A 21,937-nucleotide genomic window follows, 5' to 3' on the forward strand; every position below is an offset into this window, starting at 1 on the left:
TCAACTTTATTGCCAAGTCTGTTCTCACATACAAAGGATTAACTTTGGTGGTTGGTGCTTGAACTGTTAAGATAAAATAAATTAAAAATGGACTAATATAGTAAAATAAATAGAATAAAATAAGTAGGAATCTAAAATTTACAATTTGAAAAATAGACATATTTATGGAGTATGGGCATGGGTTGTTTAGAAGTCCATGCTATACAGTATGTCCCAGAATGTGCAATAACAGGTCACAGGATGACGATGAAGAAGAGTCATGACGGAAATGTGCGAGAAGAAGAGAATATGTGCAGCGGGTTAAATAAAGAACCAAGCTGTACAGTGTGAGCCAGAATGTGCAACAAAACTTCACCAAATGAAGATGCATGACATGACCTTGAAATGTGCAAAATCACAGTTGAGAGACGAAATGCATTAATGTCACAGATTGAAAGTGTGATTTTCGAGTCAGTAGGGGTCTCTGACCTTATTGATGAGGCCAGCTGCAGTGGGGAAAAACCTGGCCTTATGGTGTGAGGTTTTAGTTCTAATGGACCACAACCTCCTACCAGAGGGAAGTGACTCAAAAAGCTTGTGTTTAGGGTGAGAGGGGTCAGCCACAATCCTTTCTGCTCTCCTTAGGGTTCTGGACTTGTACAGGTCCTGAGGAGATACAAGATTGCAGCCAATCGTCCTCTCAGCAGAGTGAATGATGTGCTGCAGTCTGCCCTCATCCCTCCCTGGCAGTGACAGCAGCGTACCAGATGGTGATGGAAGAGGTGAGGATGGTGATGGTGTAAAAGTGCACCATCATTATCTTTGGCAGATTGAACTTCTTCAACTGCCACAGGAAAAACATCCTCTGCTGTGCTTTCTTGGTGAGAGAGCAGATATTCATCTCTCACTTAAAGTCCTGAGTGATGGTAGTCCCCAGGAAGCGGAATTACTCCACAGAGGTTACTGGGGACTCAAACAGGGTGATGGGGGAGGTGTGGCAGAGCTCCTCCTGAAGTCTACAATCATCTCCACTGTCTTTCAAATGTTAAGCTCTAAGTTGTTCTGCCTGCACCAGGACACCAGATGGTCGATCTCCTACCTGTAGGCAGACTCATCCTCATCAGAGAATGACAGTGGTGTTGTCTGTGAACTTCAGGTGCTTGACAAACTGATGACTGGAGGTGCAGCTGTTGGTGTACAGGGAGAAGAGTCAAGGAGATAGGATGCAGCTTTGGTAGATCCAGTGCTGATGGTCCGGGAGTCAGAGACATGTTTCCCCAGCTTCACATGCTGCTTCCTGTCAGACATGAAGTCAGTGATCCACCTGCAGAGCCATGTTGACAGCATCATCTGCTGTCATTGTCTGTTGGCTCTGTAGGCGAACTGCACGGGGTCCAGGAACGGGTTAGTGATAGCTTTAAGGTGGTAAAGCACAAGTTGCTCAAAGGATTTCATAACCACAGAAGTCAGGGCGATTGGGTCTGGAGTCATTTAATCAAATGAATGACTAATGAATGACTCGTTGCTGTAAAGTCAAGTCAAGTCAACTTTATTGTCAAATATGCTATACATGCTCTACATACAGCACAGATGAAATTTCAGTCCTCTCTGACCCACGGTGCAAACAGGCAATGCAATAAATAAAAATAGAATAATTGAAATAAACAATATAAACAGAATAAACACTCTAGATAAGAACTAGACATAGACTAAACACTCATACACACACACACATAAATTGGTGCAAATAAACAGTCAAGGGCACTTGAGGTATAGCAGGTAAACACGAAATAAGCAGTATAAACAATAAACTAATAGCTGTTAAGGTGAGGTAGTGCGGAATAGTGCAAATGAGTGAGGTAAAGTGAAATGTGCGGTCCCTGAGTTCAGTGTGTTAATGAACGTTGAGAGTGTGTGTGTGTGTGTGTGTGTGTGTGTGTGTGTGTGTGTGTGTGTGTGTGTGTGTGTGTGTGTGTTTGGGGGGGGGAACTGTGAGGGTGACATGTCAGATGCTGAAGGGGGGGCAGGGGTGTGTGCGAGCAGAATCTATGTCAGGGGGCAGAGGGGGGAGGAGGGGCAGAACAGGGAGGGAGTCGAGCCTCGTGACCGCCTGATGAAAGAAACTGTCCTTGAGCCTGCTGGTTTTGGCCCGGAGACTCCGCAGTCTCCTCCCCGATGGCAGCAGACTGAAGAGGCTGTGAGATGGGTGGGTGGGGTCACCTGCAATTCTGATGGCTTTGCGGGTGAGGCGGGAGTTATAAATATCCATTAGAGAAGGGAGAGAGACACCAATGATCCTCTCAGCTGCTCTCATGATGCGCTGCAGAGTCTTGCAGCAGGACACGGTGCAGGCGCCATACTACACGGTGATGCAGCTGGTCAGGATGTTCTCGATGGTGCCTCTGTAGAATGTGTGCATTATGGGGGCCGGGACTCTTGCTCTCCTCAGTTTGTGGAGGAAGTACAGACACTGTTGGGCTTTTTTGGCCAGTGATGCGGTGTTGTTGCTCCAGGACAGGTCTTCAGAGATGTGCACACCCAGAAACTTGGTGCTGCTCACCCTCTCCACTGCAGCACCGTCAGTAGATAGTGGAGCATGCTGGGTGTGCACTCTCCTGAAGTCCACAACAATCTCCTTCGTCTTCTCCATGTTCAGGCGGAGATTGTTGTCCTTGCACCACAAGGCCAAGCGGCTCACCTCACTCCTGTAGATTGTCTCATCGCCATTGTTGATGAGACCCACCACAGTCGTGTCATCCGCAAACTTAATGAAGAGATTAGAGTTGGATGTTGGTGTGCAGTCGTGGATCAGCAGAGTGAAGAGGAGGGGGCTCAGCACACATCCTTGGGGGGCCCCCGTGTTCAATGTGATGGTGCTGGAGGAGTTGCTGCCGACCCGTACATCCTTGGGGGGCCCCTGTGTTCAATGTGATGGTGCTGGAGGAGTTGCTGCCGACCTGTACAGCCTGTGGAGGAGTTGCTGCTGACCCGTGCATCCTTGGGGGGCCCCCGTGTTCAATGTGATGGTGCTGGAGGAGTTGCTGCCGACCCCGTCAGGAAGTCCAGCAGCCAGTTGCACAGGGAGGTGTTGAGTCCCAGCTGGTCCAGTTTATGAATGAGCTGCTGACGAATGATTGTGTTGAATGCTGAGCTAAAGTCTATGAACAGCATTCTGACATACGAGTCTTTTGTCTCCAGGTGGGTGAGAGCTGAGTGGAGGGCAGTGGAGATGGCGTCATCGGTCGAACGGTTGGACTGATATGCAAACTGGAAAGGGTACAGGGCAGGGGGGAGGGCAGACTTGATATGCCGCATGACTAGCCGCTCGAAGCACTTCATGAGGATGGGAGTGAGTGCAACAGGGCAGTAGTCATTGAAGCAGGAGGGAGATGGCTTCTTCGGGACCGGGATGATGGTGGTGGCTTTGAGGCACGTGGGGACAACAGCCTGGCTCAACGAGATGTTGAAGATGTCTGTAAAGACATCTGTGAGCTCCTCGGCACAGTCTCTCAGGACACGACCAGGAATGTTATCAGGACCCAGGGCTTTTCATGCATTTGTCATCCTGAGAGCTCTCCTCACGCTGTCTGGGGACAGCATCAACACCTGGTCGCCAGGAGGTGGTGGGGTCTTCTGTGCCGTGGTGCTGTTGTCTGCCTCAAAGCAAGCGAAGAAGTCGTTCAACTGATTCAGCAGAGACGTGGAGTTGTCACAGGTCTGCGGTGAGGGCTTGTAGTCTGTGATGGTCTGAATCCCCCGCCACAGGTTCCTGGAGTCTCTGTTGACTATTTCAACGACAGCAATGTACCTGGAATACTGTCTCTTGGCCACCCTGATGCCTCGTGACAGGTTGGCCCTAGCTGTCCTCAGGCCCACCTCGTCCCCAGCTCTGAAGGCAGCGTTCCGAGCCCACAGGAGCCTGTGGACTTCCCCTGTCAGCCATGGCTTCTGATTGGCCTGAATGGAGATGGTTCTGGTAACTGTAACGTCGTCCATGCACTTCCTCATGTAGGCAGTGACAGTCTCTGTGTACTCCTGTAGATCTGTGATGTTGTTGTAGGTGGCCGCCTGTCTGAACATGCTCCAGTCATTGGTGGAAAAACAGTCCTGGAGTGCCTCTGAGGCCCCCTCTGGCCACACACGTATCTGCTTTGTAGCTGGTTTGGTGACTTTAACCAGCGGCCTGTATGCTGGCATTAGCATAACCATGGAGTGATCTGAGGCCCCAAGGTGGGGGAGGGGGAGGGCTTTGTAGGCACCTTTGTGTATGGTGTAAACATTGTCCAGAGTATTGTTTCCACGTGTGGGAAAATTGATATGTCCTTAGAGTTTTGGAAACACGCTCTTGGGGTTTGCATGGTTGAAATCCTCAGCCAGGATGAGAAAAGCATCTGGGTGGGCTGTTTGCTGCTCACTGATGTGCTGATAGAGTTCATTCAGTGCTTCACTCCTGTTGTTATTGGAGCCGGGAGAGATGTATATTGCTACCAGCAATATGGCTGTAAATTCCCTCGGCAGGTAGAATGGCCAGCACTTAATAATCATAAACTCCACCAGTGGTGAGCAGTGTTTGCAGACCACGACAGCATTGCGGCACCAGGCATCACTGATGTAAACACAGAGTCCTCCGCCGCGAGTCTTCCCCCCCCCTTGACTAGCGCTCTGTCTGACCGGTAGTATGTTAGTCGGGCTAGCTGAATGGCACAGTCCGGGACACTGTCGTTAAGCCAAGTTTCCATAAACACGAGGACACAACACTCACTCACAGACTTATAAGATGAGCGGAGCAGGCGGACATAATCCAGCTTGTTGTTCAGCGAGCGTACGTTGCCCAGAGTGATGGTAGGGATAGCCGGCCGGTGAGGGCTAGCCGCTAGCCTAGCCCAGATGCCTCCGCGGTTGCCCCTCTTCTGCTTCCGCATGTTCCGCCTGTGGCACTTCCACTGTGGGCTGGATGCAGGAGTGGGGGTCGGTGGTTGAGCAGGCCTCCGGAGCAAACCATAGTCGCATAGCACTTCCGCATCCGCTGGATTTATATCCATGAATATAGTTCTGTGGATGTCGAGAAGAAACTCACGGGAGTATGTGCGCCTTAAGACTGTTGGACGCGACAAAGACGAACAGATACACACTGTTTTAAAACACAAAAAACACGAAAACACCGTTCTGTCGGGACAGAGAGGAACCGCTGCGTGTGTACGCGCCGCCATCTTGCTTGCTGATGGACACTTTGTCTGTTTTTAAATGGGTTTTAACTTTTTTTTTTACACATATAAAAAGTCTGTTAAAATTGCAGGTTTTTGTGATATAAAACAATTAAACCATGATAAATGTCAGATCTTTTTCCACCTTTAATGTGATATAGCGTTCAAAATAATTCAGGTGAAATACAAATATAAACATTTCAGGGAAAAAAAAACCCTGACAATAAAAAGGTTGCACAAGTGTATACATTCTTTTATAATGGGTCATGTGACTGTGCGCATAAGTAAACAATCACATGGTTACAAAACTCATGTTCAAAAGTATTTATCGTACATCTGTCATTACTGAAGTGATTCTGATTAACCCCAAACAAAGATCAGCTGTTTCCACAGGATTTTCTTGCCTTCTTCTTGGTTTCATTGAATTGAATTGAATTGAATTGAATTGAATTGAATTGAATTGCCAAGGGGCAAATTCTTTTGCTACCTAGCAACCACACACTTTTATCATTGGATTTTTTGCCAGTCGGTTTGTAATTGTGTATTTATTCGTTCTATTACACTGTTAATACATTTACATTCTTTATACCATATATATTTTAAAAACAAACAAAAAAGTATGGGGTCTGATCCCCCTTTTACCCTAAGTCCTTAGTCTTGTCTACATTTAAAATGAGATGGGCATCATCACACCAACTGACAAAGCTATCCACCTCATTCTGATATGCTGCATGATCATTGTTAGTAATAACATTGTTAGCAATTTCATCTGACTGCTGAAGCCATGGTCTGCAAACAGCTTACAAAATATGTACAGGACTTCATCGTCGAAAGGTATCAATCAGAAGGGGGTACAAAAGGATTTCCAAACATTAGCTGCACCATTGATATACCATGAATGCCATCACTGACAATTGGATAACACCAGGCACCACAGTGACATTACTGAGAACAGGATGAACCTCCAAAATTGATGAAAGGACAAGATGAGAATTTATCAGGGAGGCTGTCAAGAGACATACAGCAACATTAAAGGAGCTGTAGGACTATCTGGCAGGAACTGGTCACTCCTTGCATGTGACAACAATCTCTTGTATTCTCCACTTGTCTGGGCTATAAAAAAGAAATCCAAGCCCACGTAAATCAACCCAAACCACGTGGCAAAAATGTGTTATAGTATGATGAGACCAAGGTAGAATTTTTTGGGCATAATTCTAAACAAGATCAACTGCAAGCTACTGCTCACTTACGTATCCCCCGCTCTCGCTTATATCAGAATGCAAGCAATCAAAGGAATAGGACACTTATTATGAATGTTGACTTCAACAAATAATTAACCCTGAAGCAAGTAAGTAAAGAGCAGTGACCCCAGGGATTTCAAATAGCATCCTGGTAAATATTCAATTTGAAAAATTTCAAATAGCATCCTGTCATTTTGAAATAGCATTTTGTTTCTTGAAATAGTGTCAAAATCCACCCTGTATGTTTCGTAAATACATTGTCCGTAAACAGGAACTTGATGTGCGACAGACCTGAAAACGGTCTACATGGTATAGAACCCCAAGCTGAAGCTCGGTACCAAATATCAAGCAGTTGTGATTTGTAGTTGCTGAGAAAAGTGTTACGAAAATGTTGTAAATCCATGCTATAGGTTTCGTAAATACATTCAGTTGGTAAACAGGAAGTCGATGTGTGACAGACCTGAAAACGGTATACATGGTATAGAACTCCAAGCTGAAGTTTGGTACCAAGTACCAAGTGGCTATGATTTGTGGTTGCTGAGATAAAGGGTGTTTCGGATGGATGGCAAAATGGACCGACAGAGATATGGATGGATGGATGGATGGATGGATGGATGGATGGATGGATGGATGGACAGAGGTAAACCAGTATAACCCTCCTCCTTTGGAGCGGTGGTATAAAGATATATCTGGTGCAAAACAAGACAGCTTAGGGTAAAAGGGGGGATTAGACCCCACACTTTTTTCTTTGTTTTTAAAATATATATGGTATAAAGAATGTAAATTTATTAACAGTGTAATAGAACAAATAAATGCACAATTACAAACTGACTGGCAAAAAATCCAATGATAAAAGTGCAATAGTTTTCCAGCAAGTAATCTTTTTTTTTAAACACCAGAAGAGTCCAACTTTCAATTTCCGTTCCATTTTCCTGGGTACAGTCATCACACATTCCGACTGGCTCCTGAGTAACCTGCAATAATGTCTGACATGCTGGCGATAAATTCCATGCACTTTCAATGTAGTGGGGCCTAATAATACCCCACAGGGCCTAATGCCCCACTTTTGCCCGGTCACCCAAAGAGCATCATGCCCACAGTGAAGCATGGTGGTGACAGCATCATGCTATGGTATGAAACTGCTTCCCTTCATCTCTTCAGCTGGGACTGGGGCTCAAATCAAGCTGGAGGAATAATGAATAGCTCTAAATATCAATCTATTTTGGCACAAAACCTACAAGCCTCTGTTAGACGGTTGAAGGTGAAGAAAAATTTCACCTTCCAGCATGATAACGACCCAAAGCAGAAATGCAAGTCAAGAAACAAGCAGCTTCAGAAGAACATGATCAATGGTGTGGAATGGCCCAAATATAAATCCCATTGAAAACATGTGGAATGAACTGAAGAGGGACATGGACAGGAGATTCAACATGAAAAGATCTGACATGATTTATTTTGGTTTAAATTTTTACCTCACAAAAATCTTCAATTATTACAGAGGTTTGTAAATGTTTTATACCCACTGTATTTGTAAATGTATTATTAGTCAAGTCAAAGTCCCTCTCATGCTAGAATCTGGTCTTCCCAAGCAGTCTCCTGTCCCAGTACTAACCAACTCTTTAAGGCATATGGGTGCGGTGCCAATCTCTGTTTCAGTAGCCCTCAGCCTCTCACCTTATACAGTTAGGGTTACAGTGGGGGGCTAAAGGACTGTCCTTAAAGGACTGTCCTCTGACGGGTCTCTCTTCCAATTTTTCGATGTCCGTTGGTATGTTTTTCTCTTGGAACTATTTGTGAAGAATATCTAGTGAAGTTTTGGTAGCCTTTCAGGTGTTCAACGCATCTTTAGTTTCAGTTTTCAGTTTATTTATTTCGTGCTTAAACCTAGCACTGGATTAGCCCCGTCTTCTCTCTTTTCCGGCCGACAAAGAAATGATTGTGTGCATGCGCAGCAGAAGAGTTTTCTCATTGGATCTTCGCATCAGCTCCAACGTGTGACGTCATGTTGTCTTGACAATGTGCAATATTTTAACAGACATCTAGAGTTTAAAAATGTTGTTGGTGTTGAAGTTACGGTTTAATCTGAAGTATGACTCAGTCTTTAGACTTGACATTTATTTCAATAAATTGCGACGAGTTGCATAAGTAAATAAGTATTCACTCTAGATTGCTAAAACTATTGGGATATTGGGAAAAATTAGATATCTCCTTGCTCAAAAGACTATTGTCGCTATTTATAACAGCCTTATTTACCCCTACCTTATTTATTGTAATATCATGTGGGGTAGCACCTGTCGAACCACCTTATCTCCTATTGTTTCTTTGCAAAAGAAGTTTGTGCAAATAGCTACTGCTTCTAGTTTTTGTACTCATGCGATACCCTTATTCCAACAGCTTTAAATATCATGGACATCAACAAACTACAGCTTTGTCTCTTTGCATTTAGGTTCCTTACAAATAGTCTCCCCCCCGACATTTGATAACTTTATAAGCCCTAACTCACTGGTTTATAATTACTCTACCTGCCAAAGGAGTCAACTTCATGTTCCACTCTTTAGACATCTTTAGCCCAATCTAGTGTACAATATACTGTAAATGTGTTAATGTATGGAATAGTCTTGATTCCTCAATCAGAGCTGCCACATCATTTGTTGACTTTAAATATGTCTTAAAAAACTACCTGCTGTATTGTCCAAGTACCTATTAACTTTAACTTAATTATTTACTCGGATATTATGTTTAATTAGTATATGTTTACTCTTTTACTTTACTTACTTTAACTTTACTTATTGTTTTTAATATTGTGATGTGGTGTGTGTGTGTATGTGTATATATATATATATATATATATATATATATATATATATATATATATATATATATATATATAAAACGGTCCAGGATGAAACATCGAAAATCCGAGAATACATCAGAAAGATGGCCCCAAAGGATGAACTGCTAAGTGAATGTCTCAGGCAGCAGAACCCTGATGAGAGTGCAGAGGAGGAGGAGGAACAGACAACCTGGAGGGACAAACCCCTACATGGCATGTACCACCGTCAGATAGAGGAAGTGGCTGATATCAAGAAATCCTACCAGTGGCTGGATAATGCAGGACTGACAGACAGCACAGAGGCACTAATCATGGCAGCACAAGAACAGGCCATAAGCACAAGAGCCATAGAGGCCAGGATCTACCAGAGTAGATCAGACCCAAGATGCAGACTGTGCAAAGAAGCCCCTGAAACAGTCCAGCACATAGTAGCAGGGTGTAAGATACTAGCTGGATCAGCGTACATGGAGAGGCACAACCAAGTGGCTGGGATAGTATACAGGAACATCTGCAACCAGTATGGAATAGAAGTACCCAAGTCCCAATGGGCCATACCACAGAAGGTGGCTGAGAACAACAGGGCCAAGGTTCTGTGGGACTTCAGCTTCCAGACTGACAAACAGATCCTGGCTAACCAACCGGACATAGTGGTGGTGGACAAAGAGCAGAAGAGGGTGGTGGTGATAGATGTGGCGATCCCAGCTGACGCCAACATCAGGAAGAAGGAACATGAGAAACTTGAGAAGTATCAAGGGTTGAAAGAGCAGCTGGAATGGATGTGGAAGGTCAAGGGTTGCGTGGTCCCCGTGGTAATGGGGGCACTTGGGGCAGTAACCCCCAAACTGGGAGAGTGGCTCCAGCAAATCCCAGGAACAACATCTGAAGCCTCAGTCCAGAAGAGCGCAGTCCTAGGAACATCGAAGATACTGCGCAGAACCCTCAAACTCCCAGGCCTCTGGTAGAGGACCTGAGCTTGAGGATGACATGGATACCACCCCCCCCGCCGGGGGTGAGAAGGAGATATATATATATATATATATATATATATATATATATATATATATATATATATGCTAGATGGGGGAGGGCCAATTATAAGCCATTTAGGTTTCCTCCCCTCCCCTCCCCCAGCATGTACTTTGTACCTTTACTTGTATTGCTTTTTTTTACTATGTGTGAAAATAAATAAAGAATATTGCATGCTCCTTCTCCATTGGGGAGAGTGGCATATTACATGAAAGATAAGCGATATGATAGCAATATTGCATGCCATCAATAAACCTGCTAGAAGGGAACAGAACATATGCTTTTATTCCATGGAAAAAGTAGCCCGTATGTATAAAAATCACCGATATTCACTGAGCCTGAGGTGGATAATTGTTTTAGTATAAATCCTATTTATAAAATAATTTATTTCAAACTTCAAAAGCAGCATGCAAATGTAATAACAGTGCGTAGCAGACTTGTGTCGCTTATCTACGCCAAGTCATATAAAATACTTTGTTTTGAAATCGATAAACTAAATCACAACTCCACCTTCCGTTTGAATAGTTTTAGACCAAACTTCATGGCATCTGTAGTGCTTTTAGGAACAGCATTTTCTTTCGTCATTTGTAATTCTTCCTCACTTACGCTGACGAAGCGATCGGCCACCATTTTGCCGAGTCGCTCAAGGTGATTATTGAGAAATAGTCCGAATCTCTTGACCAATCAGTGCGCACGATTTTCTATAATCACCTCCTTATTTATACTAATTATAAATATCTTTGGGGGGCGGCACGGTGGTGTAGTGGTTAGCGCTGTCGCCTCACAGCAAGAAGGTCCTGGGTTCGAGCCCCGGGGCCGGCGAGGGCCTTTCTGTGTGGAGTTTGCATGTTCTCTCCGTGTCCGCGTGGGTTTCCTCCGGGTGCTCCGGTTTCCCCCACAGTCCAAAGACATGCAGGTTAGGTTAACTGGTGACTCTAAATTGACCCTAGGTGTGAATGTGAGTGTGAATGGTTGTCTGTGTCTATGTGTCAGCCCTGTGATGACCTGGCGACTTGTCCAGGGTGTACCCTGCCTTTCGCCCGTAGTCAGCTGGGATAGGCTCCAGCTTGCCTGCGACCCTGTAGAAGGATAAAGCGGCTAGAGATAATGAGATGAGATGAGATGAGATAAATATCTTTGGCGGCACGGTGGTGTAGTGGTTAGCGCTGTCACCTCACAGCAAGAAGGTTCTGGGTTCGAGCCCCGTGGCCGGCGAGGGCCTTTCTGTGTGGAGTTTGCATGTTCTCTCCGTGTCCGCGTGGGTTTCCTCCGGGTGCTCCGGTTTCCCCCACAGTCCAAAGACATGCAGGTTAGGTTAACTGGTGACTCTAAATTGACCCTAGGTGTGAATGTGAGTGTGAATGGTTGTCTGTGTCTATGTGTCAGCCCTGTGATGACCTGGCGACTTGTCCAGGGTGTACCCCGCCTTTCGCCCGTAGTCAGCTGGGATAGGCTCCAGCTTGCCTGCGACCCTGTAGAAGGATAAAGCGGCTAGAGATAATGAGATGAGATGAGATAAATATCTTTGGCGGCACGGTGGTGTAGTGGTTAGCGCTGTCGCCTCACAGCAAGAAGGTTCTGGGTTCGAGCCCCGTGGCCGGCGAGGGCCTTTCTGTGCGGAGTTTGCATGTTCTCTCCGTGTCCGCGTGGGTTTCCTCCGGGTGCTCCGGTTTCCCCCACAGTCCAAAGACATGCAGGTTAGGCTAATTGGTGACTCTAAATTGACCGTAGGTGTGAATGGTTGTCTGTGTCTATGTGTCAGCCCTGCGATGATCTGGTGACTTGTCCAGGGTGTACCCCGCCTCTCGCCCGTAGTCAGCTGGGATAGGCTCCAGCTTGCCTGCGACCCTGTAGAACACGATAAAGCGGCTAGAGATAATGAATGAGATAAATATCTTTGGATGATGAGGTTGAACAGTAATTTAACATGATATTTAACAACAAATGTAAGGCAAGGACCTGGCGACTTGTCCAGGGTATACTCCGCCCCTCGCCCATAGTCAGCTGGGATAGGCTCCAGCTTGCCCGCGACCCTGCACAGGATAAGTGGTTACGGATAATGGATGGATGGATGGATGGATGCAAAGCAAGGATGTAGTTGGGGAATTTTCTAGTAGCTGAATGAGTTTGGGGAAGTGTCCTCTGCAGCACAATTTTACCGCCTTCGGGAGAGAACTGTCTAGAATGCTCATACTCATGTATTTAGATCATATTGCACACCTAACTCCTGCATGTGAGATTTTCATTGTATCTGAAGGTCATATTCAAACTCAACTCTATTTACATAACAGATATTATCAGTCATCTACATAAAGGAATGAAGAAGGGTCTCATCTACATGTAACAGCCATGAGTCATCAAGAGAGCATCCCGAGCCCGGTAGCAACAGTAGATGCAATCAACACTAATCTACCTACAGTAGAACAGAGACAGAATCCAATCAGGGCAGTCATACTGCAGACAGTAAGAGCACTCAGGAATTAGAGGCTCACAGAGAGGGGGCGTCTTTTGTAGCATGACACCAGCTGATTTGTAACCATCGTGTGTTTCCTCTTGTTTTTTTAAAGGTCGCCGTACAAAGTGGTTCCCCTCACTGGAGGACAGCTGGCTGGTGAGTTTTATATGAACATGTTTGTATGTTTACGCACACACACATGCCTGATTGTTAGAGCAGGGGGTTTCAAAGTGTGGGAGAGTCAGCCCCCCCCCCCCCCCCCCCCCCAGAGAGCATCTTTTTTTACACATTTAAAACATATGAGCTTTATTAAAACATCTTTTTTAACACATTTTAAACATCTGTGCTTTTTAAAACATCTTTTTTTTTTACACATTTTAAACATCTGCACTTTTTAAAACCTCTTTTTTACACATTTTAAACATCTGTGCTTTTTAAAAAACTCTTTTTTACACATTTTAAACATCTGTGATTTTAAAACATCTTTCTTTACACATTTTAAAGATCTGTGCTTTTTAAAACCTTTTTTACACATTTTAAACATCTGTGCTTTTTTAAAAAAACATCTTGTTTTACACATTTTAAACATCTGTGATTTTTAAAAAACATCTTGTTTTACACATTTTAAACATCTGTGCTTTTTTAAAACCTCTTTTTTACACATTTTAAACATCTGTGCTTTTTTAAAACTTCTTTTTTACACATTTTAAACATCTGTGCTTTTTTAAAACCTATTTTTTTACACATTTTAAACATCTGTGCTTTTTTAACATCTTGTTTTACACATTTTAAACATCTGCGGTTTTTTAAAACCTCTTTTTTTTTTACACATTTTAAACACCTGTGCTTTTTTAAAACCTCTTTTTTTTTACACATTTTAAACATCTGTGCTTTTTTTAACATCTTGTTTTCCACATTTTAAACATCCCATAGCATTGTTAGCTAGCACCTCTTGGCAGACAACACACTGTGGCAGTGGAGCATCTTCAGATCCAGTCCATGAAAATCCAAACTTTAAATAATCGTGGTCATACTTCCTGCTTTTTTTGCTTGGCCCGGACTCTGTCTCCTCACTCACTGTAGCTTTAGGTACTAAAAATCGATCCATTTTGTCTCTGGCAAAGGCTAGCTGAAGTTCGCTAAATGTCCATGTAACGACCCTACGTGTGGGTGGAGCACAGAGGACGGCAGGACAGAGATCAGGTTTTATCAACTGGCTTTATTGCCACACTTTTCAGTCTAACAATACTTTTTACAGAGACACACACACAACTGGCGTCTGGTTCAGGGTTGCGCCCCTCTGCTCTCGCTCTCCCTCCTGATATAGGGCGCAGTCACTGGGAAGACACACAAACAGGTTAATTGCTCTCAGGTGACGTGATTCTGCCACTTACCTTCCCTGACTCCGCCCTCCTGTCACAGACCGGCGCTTGACCACGCCCCCGCTGCCACATACCCCCACCGCCCGACTCAGGCCGGGCGGCCGTCCGGCCTGCAGCCGACTCCCCCCCCCCTTGACGGGAGAGGAAGTCCGCCACGACCATCTGCGCCCCCGGCCTGTGGACCACCTTGAAATTAAAGGGTTGGAGCGCCAGATACCAACGGGTGATCCGCGCGTTGGCATCCTTCATGCGGTGGAGCCACTGGAGGGGCGCGTGGTCCGAACAGAGGGTGAAAGGGCGCCCCAGCAGGTAGTACCGGAGGGCGAGAACCGCCCACTTGATGGCCAGACACTCTTTCTCTATGGTGCTGTAGCGCCCCTCACGCACCGACAGCTTCCTGCTGATATACAGGACAGGGCGGTCCTCCCCCTCCACCTCCTGGGACAAAACCGCCCCCAGCCCTCTGTCCGACGCATCGGTCTGCAACATAAAAGGGAGAGAAAAGTCAGGGGAGTGTAGAAGTGGCCCCCCACACAGTGCAGCCTTTACCTCTGAGAAAGCCCGCTGGCACTGCTCCGTCCACTGGACCGGATCTGGTGCCCCCTTTTTAGTGAGATCAGTCAGCGGGCTGGTGACGTCCGAATAATTAGGTATAAACCTGCGATAATAGCCAGCCAGCCCCAGGAACTGTCTCACCCCCTTTTTGGTCTTGGGCCTCGGGCAGGCCGCAATTGCTGCCGTCTTATTAATTTGGGGACGCACCTGCCCGTTGCCCAAGTGGAAGCCCAGATACCGTACTTCCACCCGCCCAATCGCACACTTCTTTGGGTTGGCTGTGAGCCCCGCTCGCCTCAGTGACCTAAGGACAGCCCTCAGATGTTCGAGGTGCCGCTGCCAGTCATTACTATAGATGATTATGTCATCTAAATATGCTGCTGCATACGTGGCGTGAGGGCGGAGGACTCTGTCCATCAGCCGCTGAAACGTCGCGGGCGCCCCAAACAGCCCAAACGGAAGGGTGACGAATTGGTGTAAACCAAACGGTGTGGAAAAGGCCGTTTTTTCTCGGGATAGTGGAGTCAAGGGGATCTGCCAATATCCCTTCGTCAAATCCAGTGTCGAATAAAAGCGAGCAGTGCCGAGTCGATCGAGCAACTCATCAATACGAGGCATTGGGTACGCGTCGAATTTAGACACCGCGTTGACTTTCCTATAGTCCACACAGAACCGGACCGACCCGTCGGCCTTGGGTACCAAGACCACCGGGCTGCTCCAGTCACTGTAGGACTCCTCGACGATGCCCATTTCGAGCATGGTCTGAAGTTCTTCCCGAACCACCTTTTTTTTGTGTTCGGGTAGCCTGTAAGGGCGGCTACGCACTACCACCCCCGGGGGCGTCTCTATGTGGTGCTCTATGAGGTTAGTGCGACCGGGCAGGGGCGAGAACACATCCGAAAACTCGGTCTGCAACTGGGTGACCTCCGTGAGTTGGGTCGGGGAGAGGTGGTCTCCACAGGGGACCGGAGAGGTACACGATGCCAATGTCCCTTTTTGAACCTCCGGCCCCAGCTCCGCCTTCTCTGGAACTACCGACACCAACGCCACGGGGACCTCCTCGTTCCAGAGTTTAAGCAGGTTGAGGTGGTAAATCTGTAGCGCCCCACCCCTGTCCGTTCGCCTCACCTCATAGTCGACGTCCCCGACTCGCCGTGTGACCTCAAAGGGTCCTTGCCACTTGGCGATCAATTTGGAGCTCGACGTGGGCAACAGTACGAGTACCTTATCTCCCGGAGTGAACTCTCTAAGGCGCGTACCCTTGTTGTACAGGCGGGCTTGCCGTTCCTGGGCCTGCCGCAAATTCTCCTGAGTTAGGTGCGTGAGTGTGTGGAGTTTTGCGCGCAGGTCCATAACGTACTGAATTTCGTTCTTACTTTGTGAAGGTCCCTCCTCCCAATTTTCCCGCAGCACGTCCAGGATGCCGCGCGGCTTACGCCCATATAATAATTCAAACGGGGAGAACCCCGTGGAGGCTTGGGGGACCTCTCGCACTGAGAACAGCAAGGGTTCGAGCCACTTATCCCAGTTACGTCCGTCCTCACTTACGAATTTTTTAATAATATTTTTGAGGGTGCGGTTGAATCGTTCCACTAAACCGTCCGTTTGTGGGTGATACACGCTGGTGCGGATCGGCTTAATCCCCAATAACCCATACAGTTCGCGCAGTGTTCGTGACATAAACGTAGTGCCTTGATCAGTCAGAATCTCTTTCGGGATTCCAACTCGGGAGATGACGCGGAAGAGTGCCTCGGCAATACTGCGTGCTGAGATATTGCGCAGAGGCACTGCTTCCGGGTATCGCGTTGCATAGTCCACCAGAACTAATATAAAGCGGTACCCTCGTGCTGACCGATCTAATGGCCCGACGAGATCCATCCCAATTCTCTCGAACGGGGTCTCGATTAACGGTAGAGGGCGCAAAGGCGCTTTTGGAATGGCCGCTGGGTTTACTAACTGGCATTCGCGGCATGCCGTACACCACCTACGGACATCGCCGCGAATCCCCGGCCAATAGAAACGGGCCATTATTCGGGCTAGTGTTTTATCCTGCCCCAAGTGTCCGGCCATGGGATTAAAGTGAGCCGCCTGGAATACCAATTCCCGGCGGCTCTTCGGAATTAAAAGCTGCGTGACTCGCTCTTTAGTTTGAGTGTCCTGCGTCACTCGGTATAATCTATCCTTCATAATCGCGAAGTAGGGGAAGGACGGGGTGGCGTTCGGCGGGAGCGTTTGACCATCGATTACTCTCACTTGGTCAAACGCATGCCGCAGAGTCTCGTCTCGCGACTGCTCTAATGGGAAATCCGCGAGGGATTCCCCAAGAGAGAGAGGAGGAGCCGGCGGCTCCTCACTCTGACGCGGAGATGACGTAGACGGCTCTGTGACAGCTGCTCCCGCCAAAGCGACACCGGGACCTCCCCCTGTCAAATGGCAGGACCCACTCTCGACTAGGCGTGTCATTAAACCCCGAAATCCCGGCCAATCAGTCCCCAAAATTAGAGAGTGGGTAAGGCGAGGATTAACCGCCGCCTTTACTATGAATTTTTCCCCTCTGAAAATAATGTGGACCGACACCAAAGGGTAGCTGTGAACATCCCCGTGCACACATAACACCTTCACCCCTTGTGCTCCCCCCAATGCCTCGTTTTGAACCAGGCTTTGGCGAATTGAGGTCTGATTACAACCAGAATCCACCAACGCCTGATATGTAGCCCCTTGGATACTCACCGGTATGCGATACGCTCCGGCCCGATCGAGGGCGGCCTCTGGCGCGTCGGGGATCCGAACCACCGCGCCCACTTCCGTTGCCGTGCACTGCTGTTGAAGGTGGCCCGGCTCCCCGCAGCGCCAGCAAACCGGCCCGGGCTTTCCCTCTGCACCGGTGATCTGGGGCTCACTCACCTGAGGTGGGGGAGAGACAGACACAGAAGGGAGAAACGGGAGGGCACCGCGGGTGCGGCGGGCCGGCTGGGGGGGTGCCGGCCCCCGCCTCCGCGGAGGGGGAATGGGGCGAGGACAGGACACAGGAGGAGGGGGAGAGAGAGAGAGAGAAGAGGAGAGAAGAGAAGATGCCATCTGCTGTCCTGCCGCCGGGACAGCCGCCAGATGATCCTCCGCCAGCTCGACTGCCTGATCCAGCGACGCCGGGCGGTGGCACTGGACCCACTCCGCGGTTCCGGCTGGTAAGCGGGCGATGAACTGTTCCAGTACCACCTGGTCGACGATTCCCTCGGCGTCGCGATCGTTGGCCCTCAGCCACCGCCAGCAGGCGTCCCGGAGCTGCTGGCCGAACGCGAACGGCCGGCCGACTTCCTCCAGTCGCAGCGCGCGGAAGCGCTGGCGCTGTTGCTCCGGTGTGCGCCCCACGCGCTGGAGGACGGCCCGGCGAAGGTCCGCGTAGGCCAGCCGGCGGTCGGCGGGGAGCTGTAGCGCGGCCAGCTGTGCCTCTCCCGTGAGCAGGGGGAGGAGGCGCGCCGCGCGCTGCTCCATCGGCCACCCCGAGGCTTCGGCGACCTGTTCAAACAACGTGATGAAAGCCTCGGGGTCGTCCTGCGGGCCCATCTTGGTGACAATGAGGGGAGACGGGCCCGCGGCCGGAGCGCTGGTGGACCCCGCCGACGCGAGGAGATGCCGGAACGCCTCGCGATCTTCCTGCTGGGCCAGCACCAGGGCTTTGAAGCGCTGCTCCTGCTCCTTTCGGAGCGTGACGAGTGCCTGGTGCTGGCTTTGCTGAGCCGTGGCGAGGGCGTGGATCAGATCGGCGAACGGGGAGGATTCCATGGGGCTGCGGGTTTGGTGCTCCACTGTCCCGGGTTTCGGCACCACTGTAACGACCCTACGTGTGGGTGGAGCACAGAGGACGGCAGGACAGAGATCAGGTTTTATCAACTGGCTTTATTGCCACACTTTTCAGTCTAACAATACTTTTTACAGAGACACACACACAACTGGCGTCTGGTTCAGGGTTGCGCCCCTCTGCTCTCGCTCTCCCTCCTGATATAGGGCGCAGTCACTGGGAAGACACACAAACAGGTTAATTGCTCTCAGGTGACGTGATTCTGCCACTTACCTTCCCTGACTCCGCCCTCCTGTCACAGACCGGCGCTTGACCACGCCCCCGCTGCCACAGTCCACAATAGAGATCTTGCAGTCACGTGACCGGAAAGTACACAACCCCCATCTTGTTGGTCAAAAACACCGCTGAATACTGCTGCACTCGTGTACAGAATGGATCAATTTCAACCGACGGACTACACGGCTCATTTTTCTAATGAACAGAGAACTAGATATATGTCTAAAATAAACGACCTACAGATTTGTGACCCTTATGGCTTACCGGACGGAGTTTTCACGACCGGATTTTGAACTGCCAGCGGAATACCCGGACGTGTATGATTACCTCATCAACTTTCCCTCGCTGTTCAGTGGTGAAGCACTGCATGCTTATAAATCTCTGGACAGTTTTCTTTACAGAAATTCAGGATTTGTCAGCGACTCAGATGTGGCATCTTGTAAACAAGAAAATAATCCTCATTGGATGGGTAAGTCACTTAAGTATTGAGTATAGCACTGACCAGCCGATTATAGAATAGAATAAGGTAATTCCAAATCGTCCGTCTTGTTTACATGGATCTGGCGTTGGAGAGGTAGAGGCTTGGCAGTGGAGGTTTGAGTAGCTGTTTGCTGAGCTTAGTCAACAGGCCGGCTCTGCCTGCAGCCTCGCTTTTGCTTCGGCTCCCGGCGCCGCCTCCTTCGCTTTGCTTCCGATAACAATCCACGGAGACCCCGCTGGTCTCGCAATCTCGTCCGGAATGTTTTTTTTTTTTTTCTCGTCCGGAATGTTGTGCATGCGATGGAAATCGCTACAAACCGTCATTTTCTGCTGGAAACCAATGTCCAGTAAGTCCATATGGTTGTAGTGGATATTGAAGTCTGGTACAGACGAACAACACGCAAAAATACACACAAAAAACATAAAAAACGTGCACAGGTAGGGAGAGCTTGTAGCCGCAGCCGTTGTAGTAGAATTGTATATAGTAGGGTTTTCCAGAAGAAAAGGTAGAAGTAAAAGCAGAAGTAGAACCAGAAGTAGAAGGCGGAATATGGCGTTTGACGGACACTATGGCGTCTGTCACAATCTGGATCGGCTGTGACGTCACATGCAAGTGCTCCATAGTAACTTATTCTGGTTTATTTTTCCTCACGTTGCGCCCCCCCAAAGAACTCTGGCACCCCCTAGGGGAGGCGTGCCCCACACTTTGAAAAGCCCTGTGTTAGAGTATACCAGCCTTCATAAAATACACCACCTTACAACACATCCACAGACAAAAAAACAGCCTCTTGCATTAACTAGGTTTCAGATAAGGATTCACATGAGGTAATATTGATGTCTCGAATTGCTTGAAGTATTGTAGATGATCACTGTAAATAACTGTATACTGCACTCACCGGCCCCTTTATTAGGAGCACCCATCCACTTGCTGCTTTATGCAGTTCTCTAATCAGCCAATCCCTTGTGTGACAGCAGGACGATGCATCAAATCATGCAGATACAAATCAAGAACTTCAGTTAATGATCACAGTGTTCAAACATCAAATACATCAAAGCTGGTTGTGGAATGGCAGCTAAAGCAGGCTAACATTAAGCTTTTGGAATGGATTCCCAAAGTCCTGACGTCAACCCTTTCGAAAATATGTGGACTCTGCTTAAAAGTCAGGTCCATGCCAGGAAACACAAAAATTAAATTGAACTCTATCAATTCTGCCAAGAAGTGTGGTCAAATATCCAACCAGAATTCTGCCTGAAGCTTATTGGTGGCTACCAAAAGCATCTGGTCAAGGTGAAACTTTCTAAGGGACATTTAACTAAATATTAGGTGTGCTGTATGTATATTACTGGCACTGTACGGTATGTATAATTTTGACCATGTGTTGATTTCAGAAAACCCAAAATAATTAAAACTTGCACACCCCATTCTTCTCATCTCATCTCATTATCTCAAGCCGCTTTATCCTTCTACAGGGTCGCAGGCAAGCTGGAGCCTATCCCAGCTGACTACGGGCGAAAGGCGGGGTACACCCTGGACAAGTCGCCAGGTCATCACAGGGCTGACACATAGACACAGACAACCATTCACACTCACATTCACACCTACGCTCAATTTAGAGTCACCAGTTAACCTAACCTGCATGTCTTTGGACTGTGGGGGAAACCGGAGCACCCGGAGGAAACCCACGCGGACACGGGGAGAACATGCAAACTCCACACAGAAAGGCCCTTGCCGGCCCCGGGGCTCGAACCCAGGACCTTCTTGCTGTGGGGCGACAGCGCTAACCACTACACCACCGTGCCGCCCACCCCATTCTTGTTTTTTTTAATTTTAAAGATGTATGTTGTACAATCATTCTTCCCCAGAAATCATTGAAATCATTGAAAGGCCAATATTGCCATGACATTTATATCCACGATGAGTGTCTGTAAACTTCTGAATGCAACTGTATATTTGCCTAATATACTTATATATTTGGTGTATATATTGTGATTAATTGAAATCTGTAAGGGCTGCAAAAGTTGTTGTTAGTAGGCCTAAAGCTTTGCAGACTTGTTGATGTGCTTGCATCTTGCAGAAGAACTTTCAACTTTTCGAGGAAGAGTGTTTATTATCCCGTAAAAACATTCCTACTGAGTGGTTATGTGCTGTGTGTTTATTTAATATGGCTCTTATCAGTAGTACATTATACCGTTATATTACAGGCATTTAGGAGACACTCTTATCCAATAGTTGGGGGTTAGGTGCCCTACTCAAGGGCACTTCAGCAATTCCAGGGAATCGAACCAGCAACCTTTTGATTCCAAAGCGGCTTCTCTAACCTTTAGGTCATGGCTTTTCCAATACCAATTCTGAAAAATGTCTGACATTAGTAGCATTTACACAGCACACACACACACACACACACACACACACACACACACACACACACACACACACGTACGTACGTATAACTGTTTCATGTAGTATTTCTATTGACTTGTGAAATATTGTAGTTGAAGGGTTAAGTTATGCCAAAACCTAAAACTAACCTCACTAACACCTCAGTAACCTTAATGCTTTTTTCACTAACCCTAACCTTGGTACCCTCATCGTCCCTAGCCTCATTAATCCTCACCCAAACCTTTTTGACACTAACCGCGACCTCATTAACACTAACCCTGAAAGCAAAAACCTGTCCCCTAACCTCACAACTCCTAAGCTTACTAA

The 21,937-nt window shown here is 47.5% G+C and overlaps 1 protein-coding gene across 4 annotated transcripts in view; it reads left to right on the top strand.

Moving 5' to 3' along the window:
• Positions 1 to 21,937, top strand: part of pde9aa (phosphodiesterase 9aa) — a 118,199-nt gene that overhangs the window by 38,678 nt on the left and 57,584 nt on the right. For all 4 annotated transcript variants that reach the window (XM_060930394.1, XM_060930393.1, XM_060930395.1 and 1 more), the window contains one exon: positions 12,851 to 12,894. In XM_060930394.1, coding sequence (XP_060786377.1) covers positions 12,851 to 12,894 — 44 coding nt within the window. The remainder of the gene's footprint in view (positions 1 to 12,850; positions 12,895 to 21,937) is intronic.

This window comes from Neoarius graeffei, chromosome 9 (assembly GCF_027579695.1).
Source record: "Neoarius graeffei isolate fNeoGra1 chromosome 9, fNeoGra1.pri, whole genome shotgun sequence".
Classification (NCBI taxonomy): Eukaryota; Metazoa; Chordata; class Actinopteri; order Siluriformes; family Ariidae; genus Neoarius; species Neoarius graeffei.